Source organism: Dryobates pubescens, chromosome 5 (genome assembly GCF_014839835.1).
Source record: "Dryobates pubescens isolate bDryPub1 chromosome 5, bDryPub1.pri, whole genome shotgun sequence".
Lineage (NCBI taxonomy): Eukaryota > Metazoa > Chordata > Aves > Piciformes > Picidae > Dryobates > Dryobates pubescens.
Window position 1 is genome coordinate 4,684,918 of NC_071616.1, and position 13,298 is coordinate 4,698,215.

Here is a 13,298-nt window from a genome sequence, read left to right on the forward strand (position 1 = left end):
ATTTTTAGCCTGACAAATCCAAGAAGCTAAGTGCATTATTTTGCTTCTTCCGTTTTAAAAGGGAAGATGCAATGGAAAGATATGTGTGCTGTTGGCAGGGATCAGCGGTGGGGGAGGGGTTGGCAGCAGTGTAGGCCAGCCTGCCTAGTAAGAGGAGACTGGGAGCACAAAAGCAAAGTTTTCCTCTTGCCTGATCATGGGAAATGCTTGCCTTTTTCTTTGCATCTGCATAAAGATACAGAAAGGAGAATCTTTCCCAACAAAGGGAGATCTTGCTTTTCTACAAAATGCTGATGTACCTTGTCTTATGTTTTGAGCCATCAGTTATCCCAGGGCATGTTTATTTTGCTTGGCATTTAAGGCCCTCTGCTCTCAACGAGCTAAATTTGAATTCTGCTGCAGGGGACTCTTGGGTCTGGGGCAGTGCAAGGCATAAGCCTGAATTTCACAGAAGCAGACCTGGTGAGAGGCCTTGAGCACAGCCCTGTGAGGAGAGGCTGAGGGAGCTGGGATTGTTTAGCCTGGAGAAGAGGAGGCTTAGGGGAGACCTCATTGCTCTCTACAACTACCTGAAAGGTGGTTGTAGCCAGGAAGGGGTTGGTCTCTTCTCTCTATCAACCAGCACCAGAACAAGAGGACACAGTCTCAAGCTGTACCAGGGGAAGTTTAGGCTGGAGGTGATGAGAAAGTTCTTCACAGAGCGAGTTGTTCGTCATTGGAATGTGCTGCCCAGGGAGGTGGTGGAGTCACCATCCCTGGAGGGGTTCAAGAGGGGATTGGATGTGGCACTTGGTGCCATGGTCTAGTCATGAGGTCTGTGGTGACAGGTTGGACTTGATCTTTGAGGTCTCTTCCAACCTTGGTGATACTGTGATACCTCATAGAGTTGTCAGGGTTGGAAGGGACCTCCAGGATCATCGAGTTCCAACTCTTGCCATGGGCAGGGACACCTCACACTAGATCAGGTTGCTCAGCAGCTTTAGTGAAATTAATTAATAGAAAGCAGAGTAAATGTAAGCAGCCAAGGCTTGGTGTTATTTACTGAGGAGATCAGGGTAAGAGATCTGTTACTTATTATGCTTCTGGACCTTAAACTTGTCTACACTAATTGAAGTCTGGTGCAGCTAGCTTTCTGGCAGGTAAGCAAAGGACATCTAGAGCTTTCAGGTGAGTGGTAGATGCTTTCCAGCATCTGGTGTCAGAGGTGAGCTGGTTAACTCATTGACATTTATAAAATACCCCAGGTAAAATGTTCTTTTCAGTGGCAACACTCTATCAGGATGAGTAAGGCAAAAAAAGGTGCTGTTCAGTCTCAGCAGGGTGCTTGCAATCAAAAAAATACAAAATGGGACTTCAAATTCTTGCTTAAGGCTCAATGGCATAGCAGAAAAGGAAGGGCAGGTGGGGAGATGCAGAATGTGTGCAGCTGTGGCTGCACTGCTGCTGGGTTTGCTCTGCTTATGTCTTTTTCAGATCGCTGCACCTCGTCTGCTGCTCTAGCAAATACAAAAAGCTTTTCTTGGAGGTGTGCTTTCAGTGAACTTAATAGAGTGTTGAGGATTGGCTGTGCTCTCAGGGCTGCATCTCAATTCCATAGTTCAGGTAGCTCAGTTTGCTGTGTTTGTGTGTTACAAAATGAAGTACCTGTGCTGGCCAGAGGCTCTGATAACAGCTGCAGTTCCTTTGGCAAAGCTCTACAGCTTCTACAGTGATCTTGGTGGTATAACCTGTATCCATATGAAGAACACTTTGTTTATCAGCATAAACTTCAGATCTGTGCAGCCACCAGTATTGGCTGCTAGTACAGCTATACCTATCCAGCAGAGATCAGCACTCCCTTGTGAAGCCATTTTCTTGGCAAACCATGCCAGAGTAGCTGTGAAACTGTGGATTTTACCCATCCTCCCAGTAAGAAGTTTCTGTTGGGTTCAGCACAGTAAATGTTTCTCTTCCTGTGTGTTTTTATGGTTGGTCAGCCTCTGGTGACAGCATAAATTTAGTTGTAAATTAATAATTACATTTTAAGCTGGTATGTGATAAATCCATCCCATCTGCTCCGGCCCTTTCCCCCCCTTTTACCTGTCAGGGTGTCAAGATTTCCCCATGCAAACAAGAGAACATCTGCACACCCTCCCCATGAAGCCTTTATGAAGGCAGATCTAACATCCCAGCTTGCTTGGACTAAGTGAAGATAATGGCTTGAAATTTACTGGCATCTTGGAAGGCAATGCATCTGACTGAGAGCTGAAATGTCTCTATTGAATTAAAACAGATAAAAAGCAAGAGTTCCTGCTGAGTTTCCCTACCTGCTTGTGCCAGCTTTCTCTTCTGCAGGTTCAAAACATGGTTTTTGTTTCTTCAGTGCCAGAGAGGAGAAGAAAGGTCCCACTCTGCCAAACAAGCAGTGCTGAGCAGTCCCCTGCTTTTCATTGCTCTCCTTAGAGGTGGGATGGCCTTGAGGAAAGAGATGGCTGTGTAGACGATGTGGTGCCTCGCTTTGTGCTGCTTGGACCAAGTTGCCAACTGGCAGCAGCAGCACAGGCTTGGGGCAGCCTGCTGCTGCTTTGATAACTGACAGGATTCTGGCAGTTGCCCTGTCCAGCTTTTTAATGTTGGCACAATACAGAAATGGAGGGAAAGGGTGGAATTTGAAGAGTATTGTTACAGCAGCAGCTTCTGTGGGACAGAGTGGCAGGGAAGGAGGGAAGCACTGGGTCAGTAATTAGGACTTTGCAGAGCAGAAGCATTTAGCAAAAAGTTTTCTTACTCCTCCAGGGCAGGTACAAATTAACTGTCTAGCTCAGTGCTTATGTGTTGTGCCCAGGGCCCCCTTTTCCCCACATAAGTACAGCAGCTTGACAGTGAGAAAGAGATCATCAGGAAAGATTCCTTGAGGCTGTTCATTGTCATGCAGCCTCTCCTGGCTCTCTGCCCTGAGTCAATACTGAAGTTTAATACCTCAGCATTGGCTTGTGACAGGTGCTACAGTACTGATGTGCCAGCGTTGACAAGCTGGAGGGGGAGCAGCACCAGTGGACTTGAGGTTGCCTGTGCACTCCACATGCAGCTTCTTTCCTGAATACTTTGAGGGACATTTTTTTCTTTTTTTTTTTTTGTCCCCTCATGCCTTCTAGCTCTGCTTTCTCTGAGCCATCCTCCCCTGCTGAATTCAGTGTTGAAGAACTGACTGTGAAGTGATGAAATGAGCTTTAGGGAGTTCAGCAGATGATGTATGTGCCCACTCCTGTTCAGGGAGGATGGAAAAGGCACACCAAAGAGATAAGTAGTTATTTCTAGTGCTGTCTTTGAAAACAGAGAAGTGCAGACATAAATTACTCAACCAAATCTATTCTCACACTTCATGTTACAGGGATGTAGAATGGAAGCAATCAGCTGTTCCTATAGGGAGCGTTGCTTTCCCTTTGGATGAGAGTCATCTTTTGTGTGGAAGCTTAGCTATCTAGACAGCTTTGGTATTTCTAGGAGAAGACTTTTTATCTTGCTGACATCCTCTGACCTCAGAGGAGAGATGGAGTCCCTGAAATGACAGAAGGCTTCTGGAATCTCCTGCGAAGCATGGGGAGATCACCAGAGACAGGATTTTCTACAAACCCAGGTCAAGCAGCTGTTCTGTGTAGTCCAGGCTGGGTGTGGCCCTAAAGGAAAGGGCCAGGACCTTTTTTGTGTCTACTGAAATGACATTTATATGTATGTTGTTGCTAAGAAGAGAACAGCTTGCTATACTTGCATTGCCTGTTTATACTTAGGCTTCCATAGGGATATTCTTAAGCTCCCACTGCTCAGACTTCACAGTGTTTGTAGTTAGGGAAACATATCCTTCAACATTCTATTTCAGAACAGCACCTGGAAACAAATGCAGCTGCCAACTTCATAAAATGCTGCATCACCACATCTAATGGTGTGACTATGTTATTGTTGAATTAGTAGTGTAGTGATGCCGGAAACAAGTTTGAGATAGGTTATGGTGACGATCCTGGAAGCTTGCTGTGGCTGCTGGCAGTGATTAAAGGCTGATAAAGTGTGATGCAAGGTGAATCTCTCTCCTAAATTAAAATGCCACCCTATTAAAAAATCCAAAAGCCTCTCTGGAGGCTGTGGTAGCCAGTAATGGGTACCTTAAAGATCGGTAGACATTCACAACAGTGATTCTAAACTGGTTCCTGAACCTTCGGCCATCAGCATGGCTATTATGTGTGGCCTGCAATTAGTCTGTGGATCAGCCCTAATGAACTGGCTAATTATCAGCTTCATGCATTGTATTGCTAGGTTAAAGTTTAGAAGCAGATTTAGAATAAACCAGGTTGGAAGAGACCTTCAAGATCATCGCGTCAACCCATCAACAATCCAACACCACCTAAACAACTAACCCACGGCACCAAGCACCCCATCAAGTCTCCTCCTGAACACCTCCAATGATGGTGACTCCACTACCTCCCTGGGCAGCCCATTCCAATGGGCAATCACTCTCTCTGTATAGAACTTCTTCCTAACATCCAGCCTGAACCTCCCCTGGTACAGCCCGAAACTGTGTCCTCTTGTTCTGGTACTGGCTGCCTAGGAGAAGAGACCAACATCCGCCTGTGCAACCTCCCTTCAGGTAGTTGTAGAGAGCAATAAGGTCACCCCTGAGTCTCCTCTTCTCCAGGCTAAGCAACCCCAGCTCCCTCAGCCTCTCCTCATAGGGCTTGTGTTCCAAACCCCTCACCAACTTTGTTGCCCTTCTCTGGACACGTTTCAGCAAGTCAACATCCTTCCTAAACTGAGGGGCCCAGAACTGGACACAGGACTCGAGGTGTGGCCTAACCAGTGCAGTGTGCAGGGGCAGAATGACCTCCCTGCTCCTGCTGCTTGCTTGAGGGCTGAGAGCAGTCTCTTGACCTAGAAGCTGGGAATCACAGGTTAGTGTAGGATTCCTGTAATAACTTGAATATTATTCCTAGAAGTTCAGAACTACAAAGCATGGACAGTCCCACTGGCAAAGGGGTATAGTCACTCTCTGTCCACAGACAGCCATGCATTCAAGCTGGCTACTTGTGGTTGAAATACCTGAGCTACAGCAATGAGACACACACACAAAACACATTAAAAACAAACAAATCGCCCCCAAAAAGCCAAGTGAAAAACATCGCCACCAAAAACCTGAAAGGAATTATCTGCAGTCTTTGGAGAATAATGCTTCCTGGCAGGCTTCTGACCCTCTTTGAAGAGAGGGGCCTGCTGATGTTGAAGGAACTTCTTTTGTCCCCACTCTGTGGATAGAGTAGGGGGTCTTGCTAATGGATGCAATCGCAACAGCCTGTCTGTGTGACTACGTGAGATTGATTAGCTGGGTCCTGGTTACTGCTGCGAGTGGTGATTATGGCAGCGCAGCTGCTTTCTCTCTCTCTCTACTAATTACCACACGCATGGATGTCATCACCCCTAACACTGCATGGAGTTGTCCCATTAGCGTGGGAGTGGGAAGCAGCAGGGGAGGGAAGCTCCTTGGCGTGGCAAGCTGTTTAGAAGTGAATGGAGTGGAGTGATGAAGCAGCTCTTCTTATACAGACTTCTTAAGCTGTCTTGTCTCTGAGATTTTTGCCCTCGGCCAGCGCTTTTGCAGATTCTCAGATGCAGACCCACGTCCTTGGCCCAGCACTTTCCATGGTGTTCTATTTACTGCAGAGCACCTGTATGCTCAGGGATGCAAGGCTTCTGCCTTGGCATGGCCACTTGTGGAGGCCATGGGGCTGTGCAAACTGATCTGTCAGCAGAGGAGAGCTGGTGACTAGCCCGGGAAGGCAGCCCCTCTGGCTGCGGGTCCTTGTGAAGCCATCGGTCAGAGAACAGAAACCGTGTGTTTCTGACTTGCTGAAAGAGGGATCCGATGGAAAAGCCTTGCAGTTCTTGAGGGATTTGGGATGCTTATTTTATACATTTATGCTCCCAGCTCTGGTGGACCACTCCCTTTCTCCCTTTTCCTCCTCCTCCTCCTCAAAATTCAGTCTTCCCATCTCGGAGTGCTCCATGATCTCCATGGTAACAGGTGTTACCAGCGTACATTTGATTCTCAGGATTTTTTTTTCCCCCTCTTCTTTTTCTTCTCCTGCTTCCCCTTCCCCAGCAAGCAGTGCAAGGAGGGAAGAGCTAGGTAAGCCACTAAGAGCCTGTTCCTTCCATCCAAACACCAAGCTTCTCTGAGTACACTGACTGCTGAGGGATAGCCAGGGCGAAGAGTGACCAGCTTCTGTTATACACTGAAATCCCTAAGGATATTTTCTCTTCTGATGTGGCCTCCTCAGATGAGAGGTTAAACGTGTTAGTGATGATGGGAAATAAGTCAGAACAAAACAATATAGCTACCTTACTTTGTGTTATGATGGTCCAGATGAAGGTTCTGGGTACTAGCTATTGGAGGGCAGACTAGTTAGGTGGGCTCTGCCTTGGACATCACAAGTTAGATTGTCAAACAGACAAGATGTGAGGTGGGCAGTAGAACCACAATGAATGTTCTGCTAGCTGGTGAGTCCCACTCTAATGAATTCTAATTATTACTTTGGGCCACCTCAGCAGTGCTGTAGTAGTTCATCTGCATTCCCACCTACCTATATCCTGTTGTCCTGGCACATCCTCATTCCTTTCCTTTCTTTCTGACCCCCTTGTTCTGGAAGAAAGGGTGAGGGATGGATGGTTGCTCACCAGAAAATCTAATAAAAACAAATCTTTCACCTGGGATTTGCCCCACTGGAAACCTGGATTTGAAGTCTGTTACCTGCAGTGATTTAAATCCTAGGTGAATTTCTGAAGAACTTCTGTTAAGGATTTGGACTTGTAAGTGAAGTCTTCAGTCCTGCCCTTCTGAAGCCGTGATGGAACATGTTCTGATGGCCCATTACAGTGAAGCAGCTTGTGCCTGTCTATCTCGATAGTCAGACCAACTCATGACCCCATTTTTCACTTCCTGAGCCTTTGCTTTTATGGTCTACTTGTATTGTTCCTGGCTAAATGAATTGTGGTCAGTGGACCCAGTCCTGGTTGCTGGATGGCAGGGTGCAGGGGAGGCATTGTGCTGTACAAAAGACATTAGCTTCTTGGAGTAGAAAGAGAATGTCTATATAGGTATAATTTTTTCCGCTTTGTTGTTCTTGCTTTTCAAGCTCATTGGCTTCAGAAACCAAGCTAGCAGAGAGCAGAGCTTGCTGTGGGCCCTTTGTGTGCACAGGGTTTCTGTTCACCTGCACTTGTTAGGCCACACCTTGAGTCCCATGTCCAGTTCTGGGCCACTCAATTTAAGAAGGACATTGAGACTCTTGAATGTGTCCAGAGAAGGGCAACGAGGCTGGGGAGAAAAAGAACTTAGCTCAGAGCTCAGTGTTAAAAAATCTTAACCTGCTGCTTGCCAGTTTGTGTACAGTGCTGCACTTTGGTCACAACAACCCCATGCAGCGCTACAGGCTGGGGACAGAGTGGCTGGAGAGCAGCCAGGCAGAAAGGGACCTGGGAGTAGTGGTTGGCAGCCAGCTGAACATGAGCCAGCAGTGTGCTCAGGTGGCCAAGAGGGCTGATGGCATCCTGGCCTGTATCAAGAGTAGTGTAGCTAGCAGGAGCAGGGAAGTCATTGTGCCCCTGTACTCAGCACTGGTTAGGCCACACCTTGAGTCCTGTGTCCAGTTCTGGGACCCTGAGTTTAGGAAGGACATCGAGACACTTGAATGTGTCCAGAGAAGGGCAACGAGGCTGGGGAGAGGCCTTGAGCACAGCCCTGTGAGGAGAGGCTGAGGGAGCTGGGGTTGTTTAGCTTGGGGAAGAGGAGGCTTGGGGGAGACCTTATTGCTCTCTACAACTACCTGAAGGGAGGTTGTAGCCAGGAGGGGGTTGGTCTTTTCTCCCAGGCAACCAGCCCCAGAACAAGAGGACACAGTCTCAAGCTGCACCAGGGGAAGTTTAGGCTGGAGGTGAGGAGAAAGTTCTTCACAGAGAAAGTTGTTAGCTATTGTAATGTGCTGCCCAGGGAGGTGGTGGAGTGGCCATCCCTGGAGGTGTTCAAGAGGGGATTGGACGTGGCACTTGGTGCCATGGTTTAGTAGTCATGAGGTGTTGGGTGACAGGTTGGTCTTGATGATCTTTGAGGTCTTTTCCAACCTTGTTGATTCTGTGATTCTAGTTACTAGGTGCTAAAATCCACTTGAAGTTGAAAAGTTTGGGAAGCACTGTCTTGCAGCCATGCTAGCTGCCTGCAGTCCAAGCAGCTCTTCAGCTTCTTCCCTTGCTGCAGGTAGAATGGATGATGTTGGAAGGGGACCTGAACTGAGGGATTTCTTACTTGTGCTACTCTCATAATCTCTGGGTTTTTAGGTTCTGTTGTGCGCTGTCAAACTCTGGAACATTTTAAAACCTGTTTAAATGTTTCAAGTAGGAAAGAAGGATACATTATTTCTTTCATAAAGTTTGGGTTGCTGGATAGGAACAATGAAGTTTTGATGCTTGGACTTGCCAGTTTCCTCTTGTACCTTAGTTAAGAGATGAAGGCCAGAAGAGTCCCAACTGTCCTTGCTTTCTAAGGGCTGTGCTGCTTGTCCCCATCGCTGTGTTCAGTTAGTGTGAACAGAAGGAGCGTGCAGCCCGCGGACTGGCATGCAGATTCTCCTGGGGACAGAACTTCTGTTCTGCAGCTGTGTGCTAGTCAGTCTATTAAACACCTCGGGGCACGTGCAAGTGTGTTGCTAGCAGCTGCTTACTCTCGCTGCTGGATTAGCAGTTTCTTGCAACGTCCTGTAAAGTGACATCTCCTTGGCCATCTGCGCCGCTGCAGGGAGACTGACCGTTTGTTTAAGCCTCCTTGGCTCTTTTGCCTTGTGTTGTCCTGTCAAGTAATCTCCTGTTATTGTTTCAGAGAGTTTTCAACGTCCTGTACCCAATGCCTGCCGACCAGAGAAGACATGTCAGCATCAACTCTGCTCGCTGGCTGCCTGAGCCCGGCCTGGGACTGGCCTACGGCACCAACAAAGGGGACCTGGTGATTTGCCGACCAGAGTAAGTGCTCGCTTTACAGGAAGGTGTCACTACTTTGGCCATTCTGTTCTTGGACCAGTGGGGATAAGATGGCTTTCCACTGCCTTGGGCATTGTTCTTTGAGGGACCCATAAACCCCAACTCCTAATACTCCTTTTTGACTGCTCCTGTGTTTGCCTGGGTGCTTTACAATCGCTGTTCATTTTGCTGATGATAAACTTCTGAGGCTGCTTTAAGTGCATCTTATTAGCTCATTTGATTTATCATATATTTCTAGATCCTTTGTTTCACATATGTCTAGTGCAGGGTTTTTCAGGCTCTCTGGTGGATTTATGGCCTTCTGAAAGCTGCCAGTAAGAGCAGCAAGTTTGGCTGATAGAGATATGCTTACTCTTCTCGGCCTTCATGGATCCCTTGGAGTCCACCAACCACAGAGTCATAGAACAGTTTAGGTTGGAAGAGACCTTGAAAATCATCTAGTTCCAACCCTCCCTGCCATGGGCAGGCACACCTTCCATCAGACTAGGTCACTCAAGGCCTCATCCAGCCTGGCCTTGAACACCTCCAGGTATGGGGCATTCATGACCTCCTGGGCAACCTGTTGCAGTGTCTCACCACCCTCACTTGTAAGAATTTCTTCCTAATATCCAGTCTAAGTCTATTCTTCTCAAGCTCCAATCCACTCCCTCTCATGTGATGACTACAAGGCCTTCTGAAAAGTCCCTTCCTGGCTCTCTTGTAGGCTCCCTTCAGGTACTGGAAGGCTGGAATAAGGTCTTCCTGGAGCCTTCTTGTTTCCAGGCTGAACAGCCCCAACTCTCATAGCCTGTCTCCATATGGGAGGTGCTCCAGCTCTCTGATCATCTTCATGGCCCTCCTCTGGACTTGCTCTAACAGTTTAATGTCCCTTTTAGGCTGGGGCCACCAAAACTGGACACAGCACTCCAGGTGGGCTCTCATGAGAGTAGAGGGGTAGAATCACCACCCTTGTCCTGCTGGCCACAGTCCTTTTGATGCAGCCCAGGACACAGTTGGCCTTTTGGACTGCAAGTGCATGTTGCCAGCTCACGTTAAGTTTTTCATCACCTGACACCCCCAGGTCCTCCTCTTCCAGACTGGTCTCAAGCCACTCCTGGCCCAGCCTGTATTTGTGCTTGGGATTGCATTGACCCAGGTGTAGGACCTTGGACTTGGCCTTTTTTGAACTTCTCAAGGTTGGCTTGGGCCCACCTCTCAAACCTGTCCCAGGTAGTAAGCTGCTGACCTGGAGATAACAAATACTTGTAGAATCCCATGCTTGGATGCTGTACCTAACTGCAAAGGTTTCTGTCATGATTATGAGCAAGTCAGTGAATTATTTTGGTCTTCACTGGAAAATCTAGTGAACATGTGACATGTGGTGAGACTTCAGCTGTCTTTTATTTATGTGATGCCATGAAGGGTATAACTGTCCCTTTGTAAACTTGTGATTAAACAGAAGCCCATTAGATGTGATGTGACACAGATGATGACTGTCTGTGCAGTGAAACCCTGGCAATGCTTTCAGTGTTCTTAGGGAGTCTCTACACCATACTTGGTTGAGACCCTTTCCTCCACTGTGTTGTGTAAGTGCTTCTTTTGGAGTAGTCTTTATTTTGTGCTGCAGGAAGACCTCAGGGGTTATTTCCTTGATTCACTTATTTATGGCACTAAACCACCTCGGTATTCTTTTGGGTTACGTTTCAATTCCTTGCCTGTCAAAAGCTGGCAGCTAGAAACTTGCAGCACTGCTGGTGATCTTAGCACATGCATGTGGACTCCATCTGCTGTGCATGAGATCAGGCATGTGGTGCTTGAGGAGAATCATATGGTCAGTGTAGAACTACTACCTTAAATCAGAATAAATACATGCAACTATAATAGTGACTAATTCAGTACAGCCTTCTGGTGAAATCTGTGGTCGGGATTCAGATCAGAATAATTTCAGTAGTACAAAATGCCAGCACTCTTCAAACAGCCCTCTTGTTCTTTTAAACATAATCTTTCATCAAGGCCTTATTTATACATGAAGTTCTACAAGATATTATTATGGAATAAGCTATAATCACTCTCTTCCAGGATAAGTGGCTTTCTTCAAGAATAGTTGCTGTACTTTCTAAGCAGAAGTATTATTCAGGAATAATGGCTCTCTTCTTTTCCACTTCAAGAGTTATTCTAAGTTATTTTCAGTATAAGAGAAATGCAAAGATCTAGTCTCCTGGTACGGCTCTTGAGATGAACTTGAATGAGAACTTGGGGAAATGAAGTCTCTCTGAGGATGGATGCTTTGGTTGACTGCTGGTCTGGCTGGTCTGGCTTGCCACATCCCCCATTAGGTATGCCTTCTGGCACTCTCAGTAGCCCCAAGATAAGGGGCATGTCTCTTCTCAGCAACTTGCTGACTGAAGACATGACAGGAACAGCTTCCTGCTGTGTTATGGATGCACTGGTAGTAGTCCTGCAGCATCCCTGTGAAACCTCCTTAGCTCACCGTGTTACTAAGGCACTCTCTTATCTCCTTACTAGCATCTCAGCACCAATCACACAAAATTCCAACAAAAGCAAACTTTTTGTACACAAACATGAAGCAAGGTGGCTGTAGAGATGAGAGATTTGTTTTGGTAGCTTGACAGAAATGCTTCAGCGGGTTTCCTGCTGTTGGATTGGAGTGACTGATGCTTCTGGTGATTATTGCAGGCCTCATACGGACTGGTTGGTTGTGGCTGGCTTTTTTTGGAGCAAGGCACCTGATATGTTCTGTGCTCAACTGTGCCATTTTATAGACCAACAACAGCCAGAGTGACTTGGAAAGCTCTGCATGAAGGTGTAGGTGTTCACTGAGCTGAACAATTTGCTTTGAGGCTCTAACATCAGAACACACGAATGAGTGAGGCTCTATCAGAGCACAAGTGGCTTGCAGCTGTGATGTTTGCTGCACATCTACTTGGAAGATCCTAAGGGAAAGAAAAAATCCTGACAAGTAGATGCCATCTCAGTAGTTCTTGGCTTGAAGCTGGCCTGTTTTGTTGACTTCTACTTGAGAAGCGAGGGAGAGAGATGAAAAATACTTGTGTAGTTTACATATGCAGTAATACAGAGGATGAGAAGTGCTCAATAAAGGATTCAGCAATTGATAGAATACTATATGGGGGGTAGCCTAGCAAACAGCAGGGATCAAAAATCACTGTACTTGTGAAAACACCCCCACTGCTTTAATTTGGCAAAGAAAACTGTGGTTAGAAACAGACCACGGAGATCATTATAATCCCTGGGTCTTTACTCCCATGTACAATGGAGGCATTCGAAAACCAGGTACTACAGGGATCACATAAACAGGTTGAAATAGCAGCTGTGCCTCAAATCCAGCATTTGAAAAGCATGTGCTTGGGGAAAATGAGATAAGTAGACTGGAAATACAAGCTGACAAAAATAAATTAAAAACAAAAAGAAAGGCATAACTTGAAGCTCCATTGGCTCATAATGAGGGGCTGTGCAGGCAGGTAGGCCTCTAAAAACCCAGGAATTCAGACTTCTCAGGCTGTGTTGCTAAGATGAGGTGGCAGGTTTTCTTGCAGGGAAGGTCACGTTATGTTGGCAACCATAGTGTGAATTCGGTACACAGGTTTGTGCTGTATGCTCAGAAGGAAGGGAAAATGAAAGGCATGGAAAGCTGGACTGTAGTGGAGCATAGCAGGTTGGATACCTCTCCTTGAGGATTTTGTGTATTTAGTTTTAAGTAAAGGGTCAAATAAGGACTTGCTCCAGGTCTAATACCTATTCATTTCACTAAGGCAGTTCTCATGTTGGAAGTACCATAAATCTAGTTAATATTTAAAGACTTAGGATTAAAACAAGATATGGTAAAGAGCAGGTGAAGATCTAGGAAAAGGGAAGAATCCAACATGATTGAGAGCTGGACTCTGTCACAAAAGAGGTCACTGATGGACTTCCTGGAGAAGCTCTTCTGGGGCTGGTTATTAATACTGTTTGCACTGATGCTTTGTAAAGGTGCACTGAATAAATTTGCAGAGGATGTGACATTAGCTTTGTCATTGCAGAGAAAGATCAGGGTATTGCACAAGAATTGGATTGCCTTGAAAGTGAATGGAGCTACAGAAATGAGAACTTAATAGTACAAAGTGCACTTAGTGACTAATAACAGTGAGCTCAGTAGTTTAAATGACAGAGGAAGAGAAAGACCCGAGGCTTTGGTTGATGGTAGGTGATTAAGCCATCAATACATGAAGCTGTAAAAACAAGTTTAGCTC

The 13,298-nt window shown here is 46.4% G+C and overlaps 1 protein-coding gene across 2 annotated transcripts in view; it reads left to right on the forward strand.

The window, feature by feature from the left end:
* AMBRA1 (autophagy and beclin 1 regulator 1) overlaps positions 1-13,298 on the forward strand; it is a 172,012-nt gene that overhangs the window by 127,236 nt on the left and 31,478 nt on the right. For both annotated transcript variants that reach the window (XM_054161469.1, XM_054161470.1), the window contains exon 15: positions 8,894-9,033. In XM_054161469.1, the coding sequence (XP_054017444.1) occupies positions 8,894-9,033 (140 nt within the window). The remainder of the gene's footprint in view (positions 1-8,893; positions 9,034-13,298) is intronic.